At 69.0% G+C, this 22249-nt stretch overlaps 1 protein-coding gene across 1 annotated transcript; it reads right to left on the bottom strand.

The window, feature by feature from the left end:
* Positions 1-118: 118 nt before the first annotated feature.
* Positions 119-15753, bottom strand: KIAA1522 (KIAA1522 ortholog). Its single transcript, XM_026086012.1, has 7 exons — positions 15666-15753; positions 6757-6912; positions 6469-6524; positions 4987-5104; positions 4494-4610; positions 1377-4376; positions 119-986 (listed from the first exon to the last, which is right to left on the bottom strand). The coding sequence occupies exons 1-7, from the start codon at positions 15751-15753 to the stop codon at positions 964-966; spliced, it is 3558 nt and encodes a 1185-aa protein (XP_025941797.1). The 3' UTR covers positions 119-963.
* Positions 15754-22249: the final 6496 nt, after the last annotated feature.

The following is a 22249-nucleotide window of genomic DNA, read 5'->3' as shown; positions in this document are numbered from 1 at the left end:
AGCTTGGTCATCATCTTTACCAGCCCGGTACAGAGCTCTGAGCAGCTACTCGGCGGCAGAGGGTTGTTTGCTTTTTTGTTTTTTTTACAATCAAAGAAATCAAAATGTGACCCAAATTTACAGAAACAGAAATCGAGGCTCTACCCCAGAGCCCAGGCCCTCAACACCAGCTCGCGGGGCAGCCGGGCTCCCCCTCCCGCTGCAGGGAGCCCCCAGTGCTGCTGAGCCCTGGCTCTGCCTGGCAGCAGGGCAAGCGCAGAGCCGTCCCGGCGACAACGGGGCCTCAGCCTGGCTCTGCGGCAGCGCCTGGAGTCCAGGTGCCGGCCAAACCCCCCCTCGCCACGGGCTGCCTCTGCCCCTGCAGGCACTGCGCTCCGGGCAGAGGTCCTGCTCCTCCCAGCCAGCGCCGTGGGAGTTAGCTCCTCCGTCCAGTCCCTCTGCTCCTGTCCGAGTCCTACCAGGGCCAGCTGAGCCTCCGCTTTGCTGTGGCTGAAGCCTTCCAGTTCCCTCGTCCAAAGTGCTTTGATTCCTCATGGGCCCGGCTGGCCGGGAGCAGAGCGGCTCCTCCAGCCGGGAAAGCGAGCCCCGGGCAGGCAGGGCCGCGCGTCCTCCCGCGTCCTCGCCAGCTGGCAGGGCGGCGCGTCTTCAGCCCCCCGCGCTCCTCTCTGCGTGGCTGCTCTGCTCCGCACGCTCAAACCAAGCCGCAGCCCGGCAGGGAGGAGGTGCTGGCTCTGAGCACAGGCCTCGAGTCCAATAAAAAAAAATGCAAAATAAAGCTGTAGTACTTAGGAAAGTAAAACCAACACCATTTTTGCATAAATATCATCAAGGCCGTGGAGGCTAAGGCTGTTTGCTTCCTGTATTAAGTTAATTGCCAGTTCCACACTCATCCGTTGACCTGCCCGGGTCCCTGAGAGATTTGGATTCCTGTCCGCGGGGGCACCAGTCCTGCAGCTTTCTCCTTCAAGCTGTCTCTCCCTGTCTGTCTGCAAGGCAAGAGGGAAGATCCCATCAGAGCTCCAGGATATTCCTGCGCTGCCCCTCTCCTGCCGCAAGCCCAGCACCGCTCAGCTCGCCCAGCTGCCCCGGGGTCGCCCCCAGCCCCGATATGGGCCACGTGCTGGGTCATCTCACCCCGCCGTGGTGCTCCCCAGCCCAGGCAGTGAGCGCGCGAGCCCTGGGGCTCGGGTAGCAGCCCCGGCCCCATCGCTGCCAGGGCAGCCACAGCGAAGGAGCCCCAAGCAGATACAGCGAGAGCCCACGGGACGTCCCACGGCAGCCGAACCCAGCCAGCGTTAGCCACATGGGGGGGGGGGGTCACTGGCCCGAGGCTGCAGGCAGCCCCAGGGCGCCCCAGCGTTCCCGTCCCCACATACCTTGTGCAGGGAGGCTCCGTGCCGGCGTCTCCGCGGCGGAGGACCCAGCGGTGCCGCCCTCGGCTGCAGGGGCCGCGTTCCCAGCCGCCTCGCTCTTAGTCCTGTTCTCTTCCGCCGAGAACACCTTGGCCTTCCCGTCCGGCAAGGGAGAGCCCAGTGCCTCCGTCCCTGGCGCCTTGGGGCTCAGGGGCGACGGAGTCGGCCCCGGGCCGAGCGAAGGCTTCTTGGCTACGGGAGGGGGGATCTTGCCGGGCTTCCGGGGTGCTTGCGCCTTGCCGGGGCCCTGCGGGGCGGGAGCTGCCGAGCGCTGCCCGGAGAAATTCATGAGCTCGGCCACCAGGTTCCTCTTCAGGTCGGCCTGCGCCTCGGGGCACGAGGGCGTCTCTATCACCAGCTTCTTGGAGCTCTTGGCAAAGATGAAGCTGGCGGTGGAGGCCGGCGACTTGTGCAGCGGGGACACCTGGCCGTCCCCGGGGGGCCCCTCGGGGCCGGCCGCCGCGGGTCCCGGCAGAGCCGCCTTGCTGCCCGGGAGCTTCTCGGCCAGCCTGGAAGCTGCCGGCTCCGCGGCCTCGCCGGAGGACAAGGCAGCGGCCTTGAGGTGCACGGCGTCGTGGAGCTGGTTGGAAGGCACCGCGTCTTTGGGAGGAGAGGGCTGCCGCGTGGACAGGGAGCGGCGGACGGGCTTCTGGGGCACCGGCTGGGCCGGCCGGTCCTGGGCGCCGGGGCCCGCGGCGGCCGGCGGCTCCACGCTCACGGAGCGCAGCCGCACCATCTGCAGCAGCGAGGGCGTGACGATGGGCAGGTTGGCGTCCTCCTTGGGCATGGGGCCGCTCTTGCTCCGAGACGCCGGCTCCTTCCTGGCCTCTGCCCGGGAGCCGTTTGCCGCCTTCTTAAGGCCGGTTTGGGCCAGTGGAGCCGGAACCGCGGGCGGCGGGAGAGGCGGAGCGGGGGGCACGGCCGGGCCCATGGCTTTGCCGGGCAATGCGGTGGCCTCGGGAGCTGGCTCCGCGGGGGAAGCCAGCAGCGCTGTCCCGCCCGGCGGGCCCTGCTGCTGGATCCGAGAGGAGACGGAGGCTGAGAAAGACGGAGCCACCGGCCAACGCCCCGGGCTCGGCGCCCGCTTCTGCCCAGCCGGCGGCTCCCGCGGGGCATCGCTGCGGGGAGATGCGGCAGCCAGCTGGGGCTCCGGCAGGGGCAGGCTGGAGAAATAAGCCTCATCCGGAGGGGGGAAGTCTGCCATGGACAAGTCCTGCTCCTCGGGAGCCGGCGGAGGCGGCGGGGGCCACGTGGCGTCCGCGGGAGCCTCGCACGCGCTCTCCGGGCTCACCTCGGCCTTCTTCGCCGGCGGCGGAGGCGGGTGGTAGGCGGGCGGCGGAGACGGCGGCGGGGACTTGCCGCCGGGCTTGGCCGGCGTCGAGGGCTCCCGGGGGTCCGGAGAGGCGGCGAGGGGGCCGGCGGGCTGCCGCGGCTTGGTGGGCGGAGGGGAGAAGGGAGCCGGGACCTTGGGGTGCGGCGGGATGACGAAGCGGTCGGAGCGGCTCTGCGGGCAGGGCGGCGTCTCGGCGGTGGCGGCCGGGTCCGAGGCCGAGGAGGAGATGGAGGTGAGGGAGGACGAGCCGGAGAGCGCGGGCGACTGCAGGGAGCAGACCCGCTCCGGCTTCTGGGGCTGGGCCCTGCCCCTGCCGGGAGAGGCGGGATGGGGGCTCAGCCCCTTGGCCGGCAGCGTGGGCGTCCCGCTCTGGCTGGAGTAGCCGCTGGAGGGGGACAAGGTGCGGTCGGAGCCGTCCGGGCAGCTCCACCTGGCCTGGGCCGGGGGCTCCCTCAGCACGGCCGCGCCGCCCCGCGAGGCCTCGGGGGAGCCGGCGGCGGCCAGGCGCTCGGCGCGGCCCGTCTCGCTCGGCGAGAAGACCTCGTCCTCAACCGCCGGGCTGGCGGGCGCCGGCGACCAGGGCGCGCCGCTCTCCCGCTGGGGCCGCCGCTCGGATCTGGGCGGCAGCCCCAGCGCCTTGGGCTCCCCCTCCGCTTTCTGGTGCAGCGAGTAGGTCCGGCGAGGGGGAGCCGGGGGCTTCTTCATCTTCCTGAGGGAGACGCTGCGGGCCGAGGAGCGCTCGCTCGCCAGGCTGGCGGTGTCCGAGCCCTCGGCCTGGCTGCTCGTGCTGTAGGCGGGGGACGCGCGGCCGCTGCTGCCCGCCGCGCTGCGGGGCCCCGTCGCCAGCAGGCCGCGGGCCGTCGGCGCTGCCGCCGCGGCCCTGGAGCCGGCGAAGCTGGCCGAGCTGTAGACGCTGAGCCGATCGGCGTCGGCGCGGCCGCCCGCCTCGGCCTCGCCGCGCGGCCCCCCCTCGGCCTGCCGGCGGTCGGAGCCGCCCTGCGAGGAGATGGTGGAGCTGTCGGAGACGATGGTCTCCGTGGACTGCGAGTGGCTCCAGTTGTCGCTGGAAGAGGAGGGCTCGCGGCTGCGGGCGCTGCGCTCCGAGAAGCGGGCGAAGGAGCGCACCGAGGCCGGGCTGGACGCCAGGCTGCAGCGGCTCAGCGTCCGCACGCTGCTCCGCGTCAGGGCCACCACGTCCACCATGGGCGGCAGGATGGCGTTGGGGATGATCTTGGACATGTAGGTGCCCTGCGGCGAGATGGACATGACGGGGCCCAGCAGCTCCGGGGCGTTGGCGGTGGTGGTCATGCCCGGCACGGCCAGCGACTTGGGCCTCGCCATGGGCGACAGCTTGGCCGCCGTCTTCCTGCCCAGCAACGTGTCGTCGTAGTAAACCCGGTCGATGTGCTTCTGCAGGGCCGTGTCCGCCTCCTCCAAGACTCCCAGGGAGACGCGGGCTCCCCCGGGAGCAGCCGGCGGCTGCAGCTTCCCGTCGATGGTGGGGATGCGGATGGAGTCACCGGAGACCTGGCCGCCGTTCAGCAAGGGCTGCGACACCCGGCTGCCCCCGTGCCTGGCCTGCCCTTGGCCGTCGGCAGGACGTCCCTTGAGCTCCCGGCTGTTCCTGAGACCTGGGGGCAGGGAGAGACGAACCCCGCGTGATCCCAGGGCGGACGCACCACGCCACGGCAAGCAAAGCCCAAGGGACGGGACGGGCCGCTAAAACCCGCCTTGCGCACGATGCTTACCCAGCTCCTTCTGGACGTGCTGGGGGATGCCCAGCACCGTTGTCCTCCTCTCCTTCCTCTTCTTGCCAGCCCTCTCTGAGGATTTGGGGAAGGAGTCGTGGGGCCGGAAGGTGGAACCTGCGAGAGGCATGAGCGGGTCCAGCCGGGGCGTCCCCAACGTCCCCAGCCCCAGCAAACCCCTCGTGCTGCCAGAGACGCTCCGGGATGAGCCAAGCTCGAGGCACCCGGCAGCTGCCAAACAGCTGCACGGTCTGAGCAGGGAGGAGATGGTGTCCGTCCCTCCGTCTGTCCATCTGGCTCACCCAGTCCCACCCAACGCCTGCAACAGCCTCTGACTCAGCCAGTCGCTCCCGTCTCTCCGAAAGCCCCCAAATCCCCACGCCAGCTCGCGGCCACACCAGCTTGCAGCCCAGAAGCCCCCCAGGTCTCCCCCCAGGCTCCCCCGGACGCCCTGGCCCCCTCGCACCCCCTTGCCTCCCCCCCGGCCGGGTACCTTTCCGCTGGATCATCTCGGAGCGGATGGACAGGGCGTCCTCGGAGGCGCTGTCTGTGGCGCAAGAGGCCGTCCGGCTCCGGAAGGAGACACCGTCATCCTCCGAGGATGCGCAGGACTGCGGGGGGAGGCGGCGGGGTCAGGGGGGCCCCGGGCTGCGGGGAAGGAGCTGCCCCGGCCCCCGCCTGGCCCCTTCTCCGCCGCAAACTGACTCCACAGCCCGGCGCTGCGGAGACAAAAGCTGCTCCGAGGGCCAAAGGCTGAGTCAGCCACGCCGGCATCCAGAGTCCTCCCACCCGGAGCAGGGCCGGGAGCAGCCCCAGGGACCCCGCGGCAGCCCTCGGCACCGCGCGGTGCCGAGCCCCAAAACCGCCCCGCGGCTTCGCCCAGCCCTGCCGCGCCAGGGCCTGGGGGGCCACCACGGGCCGGGAGAGGGGAGCCGGGCTGGGGGCAGCGACCCGGCCTCGCCGGGGGCCCCGCGGCCGCCCCTCGGTCCCGCGGGCGTTGCTCAAGCCGGGGCCGTTGCGCGTTCCCGCCCCCGCGCCGTGCTTCCCCGCCCCGGGAATTGCCACCAGCTGGAACGTGCGCAGCCAGGATGAGCCATCGCGTGGCCGAGGCCCAAGCAGCTGGGCCCCATCTCCGGCTGCTCCCGGGGTAACCCCCGCCGGGCCGCGGCACCGCGCCGGGCCTCGGTTTCCCCACTCGAGGCAGAGGGGAACAGCCCCGCTCTGCCAGGGCCTGCGCTGGCTCCGCTTCCGGACGTGGCTTTCTGTGCCCCTGGCCTCCATCCTGGGGATTTTACAGCATCTCCCAGGCCAGCCGGAGGTCGGGATCAGACACGTCCATGTGAATCACTTCCCCAGACCTCCAGCACCGAGCACGAGCGCCTCGGCCCCGCTCAGCCGCCCCGGGGAGCCTCGGCACCGCTTTCCCCTCGCCGCCCGCTTCCAAAGGGTTAAGGAGGCCGAGAGCCAGCGGTTAAAGCAAACAGACCCGGGCGAGGCGCCGGGAGCAGGGTCAGAGCCCCGGGAAGCAGCAAACCCAACCTCCGCCAAAAGAGGGGGAGTTTTTCGCCCCTCCGCAGCCGGAGAGGGGCCCCGCCGTGGGACTGGATGCGGGCGAGGGTCCGCGTCGTGCCGCCCCATCTCCCTCGGGAGAGACGGCGGCCACGGGGGACACGGGGGACGCGGCAGGGCACAATGCGCCAGCATTGAGGACAGGGCCCAGGGGCAAAGCGGATAACACGGAGGAAGGGGCAGCCCCTGCCTGCGCTGCCGGACACGGGCCTCCTCCGCCAGCTCCTCGCCTCCAGCCACCCCAGGCCCCTCTCCGGGCGTCTGCCCCGTCCCCTGCCCGCGGCTCTCCCTCGATCCCGGCTCCGCTGCCCCGGGTCTCCCAACCCCCCCGGCAGCCCCGCGGGGCCGGGACACCCACTCCGAGCGCTGCCCCGGCTCCAGCGCCCGGCTCGGGGCCCTCGCTCACCTGGAGGCTGTTGGTGTCTCCATGGTCCCAGGCACTTTTGGTCTGCTTCTGCTTTTCTGGAGAAAGAAGAAAAGGGGGGATCAACCCCTCCGGAGGGGCTGCGGGCTGAGGGGGGGGAGGAGGAGGAGGAGGAGCAGGGTGGGCAGCAGCCAGCCAGCGAAACGGCTGCGGACCTCTGGCAATGCCACCGGCACCGGACTCTGGACAGCCCCGACCGCGCCGCCCCCAGGGCGTCCCGGAGCGACGTCCGTCCGGGGCCGGGCGCCCGCGGGGGCCGGAGGCACCTACCCTGGTGCTGCAGGGACTTGAGGCCGGCCTGCGCCTGGCTGTGCAGCTCCTCCAGGTGCGGGGGGCGCGCGCTGGGGAAGAAGACGTTGTCGGGGCATTCGTCCGCCGCCGCGCACGGCGCGCTCAGCCGCTTGTCGCCGTCGGGCTTGGCAGCGCCTGCGGAGGCAGAGGGGGTCAGTCCCGGTCCCGGGGGGCGGCCGGGCTCCAGCGCGGAGCATCCCTCCCCTCGCCCTCCTCCGGGCCGTGTCCCTGCCTGCGGCATGGCGCTGCCGGTTGTCCCGGCGAGGACGGGAGCGTGGGGCGCACGAGGGGACCGGCCCAGGGCATCGCACCAGCGGGGACCGCGCCATCACCACTGCACCGAGTTGGGCACGGTGAGCCCCGAGTCCCGGCCGGGAGGCAGATGGGGACCACAGCACCCGCAGCTGCCCGGAGCAGAGCCGGGAGCGGCCCCCCGCATCGCCCCGCTCTCCGGTCTGGCACCGAGCAACCGGCCCTGCCATCGATAGGGAAACTGAGGCACCGCTGAGCCCGAGCCGGATGGGGAACAGCTCTTCCAGAGCTGGGAATCACCTCCTGCGGAGCGGGGCGAGGGGAAGCGGGGCCTCCCCAGCGTGCCGCCCCCTCCCAGCCCTCCTGCCTCCCGGGAGCCGGAGCGGGGCCTGGGACCGATCCCTTTTCCAGGCCGATCAATAGGCTGGAGCCGGGCTGTCTCGCGCCGCAGCGGTTCCTCCCTGCTCCGCCGGCGCAGCACAGCGCAGGGACCCAGCACCACCCGCCACCCCGGCAACTCCGTTACGGAGCAAACGAGCCAGCAAGCGCGTGCCGGGGGGGGGGGGGGGAGCAGGGGCAATTAAACAAGGATGGAAAGACGACTATCCTCGCTTTTGCACCACCTCCGGGCCTGCAAAGCAGCACAGAAAACCGGGATTCACCCCCCATCCGGGCAGGGGGCGACCACAAGCCGGAGACGCAGGCGGGGGGAACCGAGGCCCAGCCGGGGCGACGCAGGGACGCGGACACCAGCCCGGCCGGCTCCCGGAGCGAAGCCTCAGGCTCCTCCCGCCTGGGCCACAGCAAGCGGAAAAAACCAACTTCACGCCGGAGAAGGGAAGGGAGAGGACAAGCAACGGGGCAGGGCCGGAGGAAAGCGCCGCGGACGCCTCGCGGCACGCGCCGAGCCGCAGCCCTCGGCTCCTCCGCGGGCTCCGAGCACACAATGGAGCCGGCCAGAACAATGGATCCGGCCCTGGCGAGCCACGCGGAGAGCCCGAGGCTCTGCCCTCCGCGCCGCCGGATCGGGGAACCCGAGACACCCCCAGCCCCACCGCTACCGTCCCGCTGCCCGTCCCCCGCCTTTGCAGAAGCCCTTCGTTCCCGCAGTTTCGGCAGCCCCTTTCCCCATCCCTCCCCACCCCGAGCCGCCTTCCAGCGGAGAGGAGCGCCGTGATTTACGCCCTTAACGTCCCAGCGAGCGAGGGTGACCTTTCCCTGCCTCCCCGCCGGGATGGGGGGCACCGCGCGCCCGGGCAGCCGCTGCGCCCGCCGCCGGCGCGGGGTCCTGGCGGGCAGGGGTGGCGCGAGGACAAGGCGCTGCCTCCCTCCATCCCTCTATCCCGCCATCCCCATCCTCCGCAGCCTCCGCTCACCCTTCTTCTTGAAGAAAGCCAGGAGCGAGGAGAGGTTCCTGCCCATGAAAACCACCATGCTGCCCAGGGAAAGGCTCCGGTTCTGCGGGACCCCCGGGAGCGGGGCTGGAGCTGCCTATTGCGCCGGGCGGCTCTGCTCCGGGATCCCGGCGGCCGCCTCGCTCCGCGCGCGGGAGGATGCCCGGGCAGAGATGCTGCCGGCACGTCCGCGCGGGGAGCAGGGCTGGGGCAGGCTGAGCCGGCGGAGCGGGAGGGAGCGGAGGGGGACGGCTGCGCGGCGGCACCGGGGGACAGCCCCGGCCGCTCCCCCCCACCGCGCGCCTCCTTCCCGGCGGGAGGAAAGCAGGAGCTCTCCTCCCCTCCCGCACGGATGCTCCCCGAGAGCCAGGCGCCCCCCGGGGCCCCCCGTCTCCCACCCCACGCGCAGCTGGAGGGATCGATCCTTCCTGGCTCCAGGGCCGGCAGAGACCCGCGGGCTTCCCTGACTCCTGCCCCCAGGGAAGCTGCTCTCCCGGTGGGAATCCCCCCCCCTCCAGCCCTGCAAAGCACAGCGGTGCGGCCAACGGGGAGGAGCCCGGAGGCTTTTCCCCCCCCCGGCAAGCGCCCGGCCAGCGCGGGAGCCGCAGGGGCAGGCACAACACCCCCCCCCGCCGCCGGGCCGTGTTCGCTCGGAGCCCTGCACGGCCGCCCATCCTCATCCTCGTCCTCCGGCGCTGCTGCATATCCATGGGGCCACGGGGAGCGGGCGCCCGGGCCGGGCAGCCCGGCACCATCTGGCAGGCGCCGCGGGCAGCCCGGGAAGGCCGCCGGCAGCTGCGGCGCCCCAGGCACGAGGGGAGTTTGCTAATTCGCTGCCGCCTGCCTGGCATCCCCGGCCGGGCACCGCGAGGGTCCCCGGCCCAGGTGCCGCAGGGGGAGCAGAAAGCGCTCCGCACCCCTCTCCAGGCCTCCCCCAGCCCCATGGCCGGGACGGAGCAAGGTCCCGGCTCCCCGCTGGGACACACGCGCGCACACGCATGTTCCTGCATACACACACACGCCTGCACGCACACGGCTCAGCTCCAGAGCCTCGGGTCTGCTCCAGGGACGGAAACCCCGCCACCTCCCCCAGATCAGGCTAAGAGGAATGAGCACGCTGGCTCCGGGGAGCTTCCTCCCTCCGATCCGCTGAGAGCCCCAGGCGCAGGTCGGCCGGTTCGATGGCACCGGCACGCGCAGCTGCGTGCTCACGCGCGGCGGGTTTACAAGGACGTTCCTGGGAGCGGGCAGACACATCCCTCCTTCTCGCACACAGCCGCTCGCCCGCGAGCTTTCCCTGATGTGCTTCCTTCTCCCAAATGCCTCTGGGAGAGCAGCCCCACGGCACATGGCAGCACAGAGGCAGGATGCCATCAACCAAGGGGCGATCCGGATGGGACGCCGTAGCCGAGACCCAAGCCAGGAGAGCACCGGGAGCCCCGGATAAGCCTCGTGCCGGGAATGCAGCGGCACATGACCGAGGCCGCCTCTTTTCCTCTCCTTCCCTGTGACCTTGGCTACCTCTTCCTCAAGCTCTCCGCGTCCCGGCAGCCTCACCCAGCTACAGAACGGACTAGAGAAGAGGCAGCCGGGAGGGAGGAAGGCGGACGGAGAGGCCCGATCCCGCGGCGGAGGCAGCCGCTCTCGGCAGCTGGGGAACACGGCGCAGCTGCAGCCCGTGCCGGCAGCAACCTGCCCGTGCGGAGCCGGCATCCCGGCCCTCGCGCATTCCTCGCGACGCGCCCGGATCGCCCCGGCCCTCCGGCTCCCAGCACTCCTCTGCTCCAGCACATGTCTTGCCCACACATGGCAGCGGGATCCTGCTGGAAAAGGAACCCGAGGCCCCCCCGGGCCAGGCACAGCGGAGCACCATCTCCAGGCGGCCCGGATGCACTGCCTTCAGCCCTGCTCGCTCCGCTCCAGCCGGCACCCTGCTCCGGCAAAGAGCCGGGACAGCAGCAAGGCGACGGGAACGGGAAGAGCCACACGACGGAGGGGGCAGAGCTGAGCCCCCAGAGGAAGCTGGCTGGGGCCCCGACGGCCCTGGATCCGGGCGGATGCTGCACAGCGGGAGCTGGCCAAGCTCCCTGCCGGAGCCGCCTTAGCCAGGGATGCTGCTCAGCCGCTTCCTCGCGCGCAGGGGTGAGCGGGAGCTGCCGCCTCCCTCCGCGCGACGCCTGCACCCCTGCGCCCGGCGGGCTCGGCCGCGAACATCCATCTCCGCCTGCACGGCGATGCCCCGACTTGCCTCCTCCGGCGGCGGCGGCAGCGGGTCCCGCGCGGGAGGCAGGAACGCCCGGCACAGCTCCCTGCGCCCCCGCTGACTCACCCGACAAAAATGGGGAGGAGGAGGAGGGGGGCGCGGGCGGGCGGGAAGGGGCCGCGCGGTGCCCGGAGGGCGAAGGGGAGGAACCCGCCTCCGCAGCGCGGCTCCTCGGGGCTTTTGCAACTCAGCCTGCGATTTCGTCTCCTCCTCTCCACCGAGCCGGGTCCCGGCAGCACCCGCAAGCCCGGCTGCGGCGCCATGCGGAGAGCCCACGAGGCCGGGCACCTCCCGCCGCTGCTCCGCAGGCCCCTTCCCACCACGTGCTGCTCTCAGACTGGGACCAGCAGCGGGAGCTGCAGCCGTTTGGGGACCGCTCCTTCCCTCCGTGCCGAGGAGGAAGAGGAGGAGGAGGCAGCAAACTGGATGCTGCAGAAACGCCAGCTGCAAGCGTGAATGAAGCCAGAGCAGATGCCCAGCGCGGTGGCACCGCTAACCCCAGCCCACAGCCACGGGGACGCTGCGGGGCTCCCGGCTCCGCCGCAGCCGAGGAGCCGCCGATCCTCGTCGCTGCATCCGCCGCCCCGGAGGAGAGGGCAGGGATCCTGCCCTGCTCCCGGCCGATCCGCCCGCGGTGCCTCGGAGCGGGTCGCTCCAGCATGGCCCGACAGCAGCTGCCTGCAGACGCGCGCTCGAAGCCGCTTCCGAAAGAGCTGCTCGTTCGGGATCCTCCGGGTCCCCGTGCTCCCGGCTCCCCTCCGTCGGGGGGCAAAGGGAGCCTGTTCGCCAGGAGCCGCAGCCCGGCGGGGGGCAATTAGCGGGTCCACGCTAACGCGGGACTCGCGGCCGAGCGGGACGCGCCGCGGGCCGGGGCTCGCGCCAGGCAGGACGAGGGTGCAATAACATTGACCGTGGCTCCAGCCCCGCGGCCCCTCGCAGTGCCGCCGGCCGCCTGCTCTCCTCCACCGCCCGAGCCCTCGCTCCAGGGCTGATGTTTCGGCCAGGAAAACGGCGCCGCAAAGTCAATAAACACGGCCCAACCTGAACTGCTGCCTCTAATCTCAAACGCGATCCCATACAGAGGCACGAGCCAAATTAATTTCGAATGCAAAAGCAACTTGGGTCTTTTTCTTCCTCTAAATTACAGCGCAGAAAGCCACCCGAGCGCCCCGGCTCAGGCAGCGCGCGCAGCACGGGGGCGAAACCCCGCCGGGGAGAGGCGGCAGCCCGGCCGGTCCGGCAGGCCGCCTGCAGCCGCGGTTGGCGGCAGCGCTCGCGGCAGGGACGAGCGGAGACGCAAAAGCACGAAGCCACTTTGCTCCAGGTCCCGCAGCAAACATGAGAGCCCCGGTCCCGCACACTGGCCACCAGCGCGCACCAGGCTCCTCCAGGCACTTTCCCCTTTTCCCACAGCCTCTCCCAACCCCACGGCTGCCCTGGCCCCACTCCGGGACGCCGGCTCCGCAGAGCCCGGCTCTCCCACCCCGGCGAGCCTCAGCCTCCCTCCGCATCCCCACCCCGGCGCTCGGCCCCTCCTGGGAGAAGCCACCAAACAGGTTTGAAGGCAAACACAGCTGTTCCCGGCCAGGAGCCGGATCCGGGCGGGAAGGGCCCAGCAGCCTGCCGGCAGCCCGGCGAGGGCAGCCGAGCTGAGAGCAATAGCGGGATCCCCGAGAAGCGGCGCCGGCTCAGCAGAAGCCACCACGAGGACGCACCACCGGCGCCTCCTCCCTCCCTTCGGAGCCGGGCAGCAGAGGTGCCCGTCGCAGCAGGTACTTTGCTCCACGCGGAAGCAAAGCCTGGAAAAACATCAGAGGCGAGACGAAGCCGGGCAGGGTTTGCCGCGCCTGCGCCCACCGTCCTGCAGCCAGCACCCAGCCCGGACCCCGGCGCGGGGAAACCGGGCCTCTTGCTTGGCCCGGCCGGCGAGAGGCAGCGAGGAAGCGGATCGCCTCCGGCGCTGCCCGCCTGCGCTCGGCGGCTCCTGCCGGGGCTGGAGCGGCCCCAGGAAGGGAGCAGCGCTCGCAGCAGCAGCAGCGGGACGCCGGCCGGCGGCGCCCGGGGAAAGCGCCAGGATAAACCCCGGAGCCGGGGCGGGCCCCTGCCCTTATCTGCTCGCCGGCTGTTTGCGGAGCCGGCTCGGCGTGAAGCCGGCACCAAGGCCTCCGGCCGGAGCCTCCGCGCCGCCCTCCCCGGGGCTGGCGGGCAGCACCGAGCCCCCGCGGCCGGAGCACCCCGACCCCGCCGCCCCCGGGCGCCTGCCCCGGCTCGCCGGCGAGAGCGGCCGCAGGTGCCACCGCCTCGCCACGGGGCTCCCCGGGGACGGGGGTCTCCCACGGTGGCACCGGAGCCGGCCGCATCCCAGCTGACTCCGCTCGGCACCTCGTTTCCCCAGGGTGCAGCCGGGCCCGGAGCCGCGTTCCAGCGCCCTGACTCAGCAGCGCCTGGCGCGGCCGTGCCGATAAGGAGCCGATAAGAGGCTTCGGTCTCCGAGGCGCTCAAGGACTAGCGGGGACCTTCCCCAAGCAGCTCCCGTGGGAGACGGCGCTGCGAAACCCGAGGCAGGGCATCCAGCTCAGAGCGAGCCGGGCCGCGCTCCGGGGAAGGGGCAGCCAGGAACGGGAACGGGGCGTCCCGCGAGCACCGCCGCCCGCGTCGGGGATCAGGTTGCAGGCAGCCACCGGCGATCCCGGCTGCCGAGCAGCTCCCGGGCTCGCGCCATTGCATTCCCCCCCCCCCCCGGGGGCTGCTCCTGCCCTTTGGAGCGGCCGGTGCCTGCCTGGACCCGAGCAGCCCCTGCAAAGCACCCGGGTGCAGCGGGGCGAGACTCCGGCGCTGCACGCCGCCGGGAGAGCGGTGCCGTCGGCACGAGGTCCCGGAGCCAGCTGGGGCGGAAGGGACAAGAGGCAGCAGCAGAGCACAGGGGGATAACGGAGCAAAGCGAAAGGAATCAGGGAGGAAAAACCCCCGGACCATTCCATCTCCTGGAAAAAGGTCCGGGGAAGGGCACAAGTGCCTGGAGGCAGCGACGAACCCCTTGCCGAGCGGCGGGGAACGGGCTGCCCGCGCGCACCCTGCCCCCGCCGGCGAGCCCGGCTGCGCCCGCCGAAACGCTGAAGCGACACAATGCGAATTCTTTGGCTTTGTGGCCTCCGTCCCGTTGCCATGGAGCCGGGGCAGAGAACAAACAGAACTCGCCCCATGTTTTCTCAGCACCTTCTGCCCCGCGCCCTTCGGCCTCCCTCCTTGCCCATCGCCCCCCTCTGCCTCGGCGGCGGCCCCGGCACGCTGCCGCCTTGCCGGGGACGGTGCCGGCGGGAGACGGGGGCCGGGCCATTCCCCGGCGGCCCCCCAAGACCCCCGGCGGGCGGCCAGCAACGCCCCGACCCACCGGCGCGCGACAAATCCCTAAGGAAGCGACCAAAGTCATCGATGAACCAGCCCAGACCGGCTCCAGCGGAACAGCCGAGGTGGAAAGGAATTCCCACGGAGACGACTGCTGCCGGGCCGGGGCTGGCCGCGGGATGGTCCGAGGGCGGCGTGGCCGGGAAGGGGCCCTCGCTTTGCTTCCCGCTCGAGCCCCGGGCAAAGGGATCTCCCGCCAGCACACCGGGACCCGTTTGCTTCGGTTAACACCGGTTCAGCGTCGACACGTCGCTAACGGTTCGGATAAAGGGTCCTTGCTGCGGATGCGACGCGCTCCCGTCGCCCCTCGGTTAGGGGGCTACGGCTCGAGAGGAGCACCGAGCGCTCCCAGCGATGCCCGCGACGCGAACCCCGACGTCTCCCGCTTTCAGGGGAGAAGCCACGCACGCGGAGACCCCTCGGAGCGCGGCTCCATCCCCGTGGCCGAGCGGAGCCGGAGCTGGACGGCGCTTGGTCCCTCCGCAAGCCGGCGCCGGGGTCGGAGCCAGCCCCGTGGCAGGTTTACCCCTCCGACCGCCCGGCTGGGCGAGCCGCTGGCGGGATGCACGGACAGATGGACGCAGGGATGGGGAGAGGTCGGGGCCGGCAGATCCAGGGCATCCCGGCAGGGCTGGCAGCAGAAACGGAGAGAGACCAGGAGCCAAACGAGCCGGTTAACGCCACCCCGACCCGCCAGCCCCGCTCCAACAAACCCTTTTCCCAAGGCTGGTCGAGCCCCCTCTCCCTCCCCGGCGGCGCTGGGCACCAGGAGACAGTTCAGCATCGGCGGGACAAAGTTCCCGCGAGAGACGTTTCATCGCTCGCGCGGCGCCAGGCAGGGAGCTCGCGGGGACAGGGCAGCCCGGCCCTGCTATTGCCATCCGTGCATCCAAGGCTGGCGCGGGGCTCTTCCCTCCCCGCTCCGGGGAAAAGAGCTAACCCCCCCCCCCCAACTCCTCCTGGGCTTTCGAGCTGCATCCGCGGAGCCGGAGCAGGAAGAAGCCGCGGGATCGGTGCCCCCGCCGGCACGTTGCTCGGAGCTGAGCGCCGCCTCCACTGCCGGCCTCTCCCCCTCCTCGCCGCGCAGGACGGGGGCGAACACGCAGAGCGGAGCCGGGGCGGACGGAGACGCGGCTCCCCCCTTCCCAACGCTCCTCAGACCCGCCGCGGAGAGGGAAACCGAGGCACGGACAGGGAGACGCCCTGCTCCAACCGCTGGGCCGCTGCTAGGAAAAAACAAGCGGGTGAAAATCATCCCGACAGCGCAGGACCGCCGCGGGCCGGTCCCGGCCGAGCGCGCAGCGTGCAGCGCAACCCCCGCGCACCCCGGAGCTTGCGTCGGCTTGGGCGAGCCCGGGGCGGCTTCGCCCCCGCGCAGCGGGTCGGGGGACCGGGACCCTCCGGGGCCGGCAGCGATGAGCCCCCCCATCCCCGGGCTCAGCGCCCGGCCCCAAACCCCGCCAGCACCCCGCGCCCGGGGCGAGAGCGGAGGCGACAAACTTCCCCCTCCAAAGCCGCCCGGAGCCAGCCCCCAGCGGCGCTCCGGTGCCGTGTGCCAGGACCCCCGCTCCTACCGGCCCGGAGCCTCCCGGCGCGGCCGAAGAGCCAGGAGGAGCCGGCCTTGGCGGCCGCGGGGCTCCTCTTGCGGTGCGCGTTGCCCATGCCGCCGCTGCCGGGCGGAGGAGGCCGGGGCTCTACATGGCCGAGCCGGAGGGGCTCCGGCACAGCTCCGGCAAGCCGGCGCTCAGCTCCCGGCTCCCATCGCTCCGGCGGAGCTCGGCTCTCGCAGGCCGGCGCTGCCGGAGCCAATGGCACAGGCAGAGAGGAGGGGCCTCCCGGGAGCCGCCGGGATCACCCGTCGGCTCCGATGGCGCCCTGCCAGCCCCGTCGCTCCAGCGGGGACACGCCGGGCAGAGGGGGATGCCGGCCCCAAACTTTCCCCGCGGCGTTCGGCGCAACACTCCCTGCTCCCACCAGTTTGCAAGCTCGGGCGCGCTGCATCGACCGCGCCGCCACGCACAACACCCCTCCCGGGCCGGGGCACGTCCGGGCCCCCAAACCCAGCCCCACCGGGACAGGACCCCCCACCCAAACCTTCTCAAAGAGCAGGAACGCGGCGCAGACAAGCCCGGAGCAGACTCCCGAGGATGCGGGCTGGGTCCGGCCATTACACAAAGTCACGGCGAGAAACCACACGATCGCACGCCAATGCAGCCCAGCTCGCTCTCTCCACGGACGCTCCTGACTCTAGCAGAGCGGGTTCAGGCCGGAGGAGCCGCGAGGACACTGCTTCGGCACAAGACCCCCGCCACCGGCGCCCCTTTCCCACGCCCTCGGCACGGCAGCCGGCTCGCAGGCTGCACCCCGGCTTCACGGCTTCTCTCCCACCTCGTGACCCTGCGCCAAACGCATGTGGTTTTGCGAGCAGGCAGCCAGCTGCAGTTGGCACAAGGGGAAAAAAAAAATAAAAATAAAGAGGTCTGTGTAAGGGCAGCTCAAAGCAGCGCTGGTGTAACAGAGACGAGCTCTGTACAGACAAGCCCGGAGACTGCAGGTTTGCAAGACGCGCTAATCCCGGGAAGCAGCCTGGCGGAGGCAGGCCCTGGGTGAAGCGCAGCTCTCTCTTCTGATTTTTAATTAGAAGATTAAATGCTGCAAGGGCAGGGAGGGGTCAGCTGGTCAGGCGGTGGGCAATTCCTACAGGTGGTGTTTATGTTCCTTCGGTGATTCATCGGCGACTCGGATAAATAGGAAGGATGGTTTTGCGGTAAAGGCACAGGACAGACCAGGGAGGTGATGGAAAAAAGAAAGAGGCAACTGGCAGCTCTGTCCTGACCTCCCTGGGCGATCGGCAATAAATTCATCCTTGGGCTTCGGTCCCCTTCTCTGCCGGGGAATTAACGACGTTTCGGTTCCTCACCGGCTCGCTTTGCTGCCCGAAACACGGTCTCGGGGCACTTGCTGGCAGCGCTGCCGCGGGCGATGCCGCACTCCTCCCCTCTCCTCGGGGACGCGCTGGGCTTCTCTGCAGCCACATGCAACAGTTTTTCCAGCGAAGTGTTTTTACTTCTCCTCCCAAGAGGAAAGGGAGAGGCTCGGAGCCTGCGACGCTGCCCTGGATACCGCGAGAAACTCGCCCCTCCGCTCCCAGCTCCAGCACACGGCGGGCGAGCGCGGCCCCCGGGCAGCACCGGAGCTCCGCCGCCGCCGGCCGCGGCGAGTCCCGGACAGGCTCGCAGCGCTCCGGGGGGAGGCTCCAAGGGGTCCTGCAAGGGAGCTGGGAGCAAAGTCCACATTCCCCACGAATATCGAGTGGCTCCGCTGAGCCGGAATAGCTGTCGGGGAGCAGCTCGCAAGCGCACCGCAACCCGCCCTGCTCCAGGCTCTCCCGGGTTATGCGCTGCAGTCCTCGCCCTCTCTGGGGGCCTTTTTCCACGTGGGCTGGGAATGGCACTGTCAGCTCCGTATGGCTGCAGGTCCCGCTGACAGCGCGCCATCGCCCCGCCGCTCGGGTCCTGCTCCGGGACAGACCCTGTTAGAGACCCTCTGCCCCGGTCACCTTCACAGAGCGGCTGCCCCCATCCCTCCTTCCGGGCTGGGGTTTAATCACCCCGCACCCAGAGTCCCCTCGGAAAGCGTTGCAGCAGTCGGGAAGCATTCCCAGCTGCCCCAGGCCGCCACGCGCACTCGCCTCGCTGCAAAAGCGGACGGCGGAGAGGCCAGCGACGACGGGGAGCACGGAGCGAGGGACGTGCCCGACCCCGGCGCTCTCCAAGAGAGCGGCCCCCTGTTTATTCCCTGCAAAGGCTCCAATAATAGCAAGGAACTAGGTGGGTCAAGGAAGCCGATAATGAGATACGGATCTTGTCATCGCTTCGTGACTGCTTCCAACGCATCCGATCTTCGTGAAGTCGCAGGCTCCCCCCGTTAGGCCGGCAAGCCCAAGCCCCGAGCGGCAGGGACGCCTCTGCGCTGCCGCGAGCGAAGGATTAGTCCCCCCGCGCCGTCAGGCCGGGAATTTTCTAAACCTGATCCTTTCCCTGAGCGAGCGCCGAGCAGGAGCTGAGCTGCCCGGATGAGAACGGAATTCAGCCCTTGCTCCCTTAACGGGGAAGTACAGCTCGGCAAGGCAAAGGTAACGCAAGCCCCACTTGAGATCCCCAATCATTAACAGAAATGCATAACCAGGAGGGTTTCGAACGATTTCCTGCTGGAGCCGGAGTCCAGGCCGTCGGCACCGCGTACGCCTCGTGCCGCACTGCTGGTGACAGCTCTAACGAACGCCCACAGGAGCCGGAGTTCAGCTCCGTGCTCTGGTAAAGGCATTCGCGTGCTCGTTGCTGGAGCGGGAGGCACGGAGACCTGCCCCGGGCTCCCGCTCCCGCTTGGCAGGTAAATGCTTTTTCACTTCATCTCTGCTCAGCTCTTCACCTTCCAGTGGCTTATGTTCCCATCAGCGCCGGAGTCAAAGTCAATGATGATATTGTCTTATGAAATAAAACCTTCCTGCTAAAAAGAAATACGACTCCAGCGAAATAGTTTTATCGGATCTTATGGAACATTATTTGCAAGAGTAATTCTTCCAGTTGTCTCCAGGTGGAATAGCTGTGGTTGAAGACACACCTCTCTTTGTTCAGCAGAGCAGCTCACAGTTTCCAGTTCGGGCCAGCCACTGGATTCCTGCTGTTCAGATTTTCTGAAGTGTCACTCTTTGCCTTTTACAGATTAACAAATTCATTACCGCGTTCGTGGAAATAATCCCAGGGAACAGGAGACGCGGGGGGCCTGGAACGCCTGCACGTCTCCGTGGCCTCCTTCATCTCAGCAGAGCCGTGAAGCTTGGGACTAAAATACCAGCACCGTGTTTACACCACGCAGTGACACTTCTGCCATATGGCAGCAGAAGATAGATGAAATCAAGTGCTCGGAGAGATTTCACATCTCGGTTATTATCAGAGCAACGTGCAGGAACTTCCCGCCCGGACACGCAGCGGCATTGCTGCAGCCCAGCCCCGAAGCGCCTCGAGTCCTAACGCACACCTCCGTCATCCCACGTCCCCACGGCTTCGCGCCCGGCACACCGATCCGTCACATCCGAGTCCCCACCGAGCTGCTGCAGCTCGCCGCTGCACACGATAAAGCAATCGCGCAGCCTTCAGCAAGCACTCCCTAGCGTTATAAAGCATTTAAAGCTTTATTTTTAACATCACGGTGACCCCAACACGCAGGAAGTCTGTTGCTGCTGGAATAAGCTGGCACCAAAAAAAAGCAGCAATCCTAATTAAAAATTTTTGGAACATCAATTCCTTTACTTCATAAGGGGATTAAGAGCAATATTGCGAAACCTGTACAAAGCAATAGCCAAAAACTGGACTAACCCCCCACATACACACCCCCACGCAAGAGCAGCACGCTCGGGCAGCCCTGCCGGAACGAGGCACAGGAACCGCACATTCGCTTTCGCAGCACTGCCGAGGGTTAAAAGGCTGCCGCGATCTGTGTGGGTTTGCAAGCGGCGCTCGGAGAGCGAAAGAAAAAGCTTTCAGCTTTCTTGCTCCCAACTGAGAAACTTCACACAGGCACCAGTTTTTTCTCCAGAACAAGTGGCCTCGCACAGCATATGAACCAGCGCAGGCAAGAACCGCCCCGGCAGGACCTGGATTTCTTGCTTCGTTTTAGACCATCTGCGCAGCCTTGGGCAGGTCACTTGACCTCCCTGTGCCTCAGCGCCCACCCCAAGGGGTTAATAACCCTCTTCTACCTCCCAGGGTTATGGTGGGAATAAATGCATTAAGAACCGAGAGGTGCTCTGATACCATGGGAACAGGGGCCAACGGAAGCGCTTAAAATAGACTGCACAAGGTAAAAGGCCCTGAGGGAGAAGAGGAGACGTGCCATGGGTCCATCCCGCTTCCCGTGGTCCCCGGTGTTACCCCGTGCAACGATCCAGCTGAAACGCGCTGCTTTTCCCAACGGTGCTCCTTTAACTAGCACACCTTCTCGCACGGGGGCGGCCCAAGGAGTTAACTCGTTTTCCATCTCTCAGGTGCCAACGCAGATTAGAGCGATAGGGTTTCTCTCCCTCAGCGAACAGGAGCGAGGACGGTGGCCAGGCAGCTGCAGAGGAGCTCTGACAGCCGAAAAGCAGCAGCCAGGACGGAGCCGTTGCGCAGGCACAAGTCAGGGCTCTGGCAGCAGCCCGCCTCGGCTGGAGCTGCACAAGCAACATCATCGGAGGCAGGAGAGAGGCCGGGACCTTCGTCAGGACGGTGGAAACAACACGCTGGAGCAGAGCGGCCCGACAACGTTTACGACTTGCAAGAGGAAGCATTTCGCGGCGGAGTCACGCCGGCTGCTCGTGATTTGCACAGCAAGGGAACGCTACAGCAAAAGCGGCTTGGGGCCTTCATCCAGCCTGTAAACTCGGGCAGAAGAGAGCATCCAGGCAGGAAGCAGGAGCGGACTTTGTCCCATATCTCTGGACTTTCAGCTGGGAAAGGAGCCTTGTCCGCTGCTGGGCATACATACAGCCACCTCTGCCCAGCGGCGTCCCCCCCACCCCACCCAGGGAGGGGGCCTGAAATCCGCCCATTAGCAGGATTACTGAGCCTTTCCTCTAACCAGCTCAGCTGTTTGAGCGGCCAGAGATGGGATTTCTGATTAGATGGACCATTGCTTTGACCCAACATGGAAACGCTTTCATTCTTCTGCTCCCATGATCGCAGTGCCGAGCAGCTCAGACCCAGCTGACACCCAGATCGTGAACAGACAGATGCCAGGACTCTCGGGGACTAGTCCCGACCCCCGGCTCCCCTGGAAGGGCTTCCCTCGCTCCCCATGGATCCTCCTCAGACCCCGCACGGCCCCCAGGAAATGCACCTAAAGACACAGCAGGAGAAAGACGAGCGCGGCTCTGCAACCGGAGCCTACAATGACTTGCTTAAGCTCTCCTCTTTCTCCATCCCCCAGTTTCCAGCCTCATATTTGGAAAAATTCCCAGGCTGGGGCAGAGCACGCTGCCTGGCTGGCCGCTGTTGTGCGCACGCGGCCGCAGCCTCCGGGCAGGTCAGCGCTTCGCGCGGCGGCAGCCCAGCGTCACCCGACTCTGCACCCGCACCGAGCATCAGCAGCCGGCAAAGAGCTCGGCGCTTCCAGAGCTGTCACTCTTTCCACTTCCGCAACGTGACCCAGGCCGGAGCGAGCGGAGCCCTCCCGACCTCCCGGGGAAGCGCCACCAGCCCCATTTCACGGGGAAGGACGTTGAAAGGCAGAGCCCGACCCGTCCAAGGTCACCCTGCAGCCAGCCCGGAACGCAGCCCCGCTTCCTTGTTCCGCAGCCCGGTGCTTAATCCCCCGGCTCATGCCGCTTTTGTGGCGATGCCCCGGGGAAATCCACGGCCCAGCGGCCGGGCTAGAGACGGTTAAGCAGGGTGGGGCCCTTGCTGCTCTGCAGGCTGGAAGCGAGCTGTTATTAGCACAGGGAGAGCGATTTAATCAGGCACGCAAGCTGCAACCATTGCACGTCCGTGCCGCTCCCTGGCTCCGCACCTCCGAGCGGCCGCGCGGCGGAAACGCGGAGCGTCAGCCCGCCGGCCCCGAGGGGCCTGCCCGGGAAGGGGGATGCTCCAGTCCGCCAGCGCAGCCGCAAGGAAACCCGGAAGGCGAAGGGTCCTACATCCCCCCCCCTCCTCCCCGCGCGCCCCTTAGCACTGCCCACCGCAGCCCAGCCGCCAGGCACGTGACGCGGGGACGGCGGTGGCACCGCGCGGCCCCTCCGCCCCTCCGCAGCCGCGCCGCGCGCTCGGACCGCGGGAAAGCAGGCGCTCGGAGCGGCTTTCCCAGCCTCGGGGGCGCTGCCCGATCCACCGCGGGCGAGCAACGCGGTGACGGGTCCCAGCCGACGCCGACGGCGCGCTGCTGCGGAGGGGCGGCACGGCAAGCAGGCTGGACGCCAGGGCCGGGAGGTCTCCGTGCCGCAACCCCGATGCTGGCCGTGGCCTGATCCGGGGTTCCTGGTTAGAGATAAGCGGGTGAACGGTAGCGCTTCGAAAGTTGGGGTGACAGAGCTGGTGTGGGTGTTTGTACACTGCAAAGAGGACTATCGCACTCCTTGGCGCGTTTTTTCTGCTCGGGTTTCGGCGGTGGGGCCATCACGGTG

This window comes from Apteryx rowi, unplaced genomic scaffold (genome assembly GCF_003343035.1).
Source record: "Apteryx rowi isolate R43461 unplaced genomic scaffold, aptRow1 scaffold_68, whole genome shotgun sequence".
Classification (NCBI taxonomy): domain Eukaryota; kingdom Metazoa; phylum Chordata; class Aves; order Apterygiformes; family Apterygidae; genus Apteryx; species Apteryx rowi.
The sequence above is the reverse complement of the archived record's forward strand: the minus strand, read 5'-3'. Positions and strand labels throughout refer to the sequence as shown.

Excerpts from the sequence above, each read along its gene's own strand:
- KIAA1522 (XM_026086012.1), bottom strand. The coding sequence starts at position 15,753 with ATGGGCAACGCGCACCGCAAGAGGAGCCCCGCGGCCGCCAAGGCCGGC. Across the intron at positions 5,105-6,468 it reads GAGACACCAACAGCCTCCAG|TCCTGCGCATCCTCGGAGGA; the intron begins GTGAGCGAGGGC and ends CTCCCCCCGCAG. Across the intron at positions 4,611-4,986 it reads CGAGATGATCCAGCGGAAAG|GTTCCACCTTCCGGCCCCAC; the intron begins GTACCCGGCCGG and ends TGCCTCTCGCAG.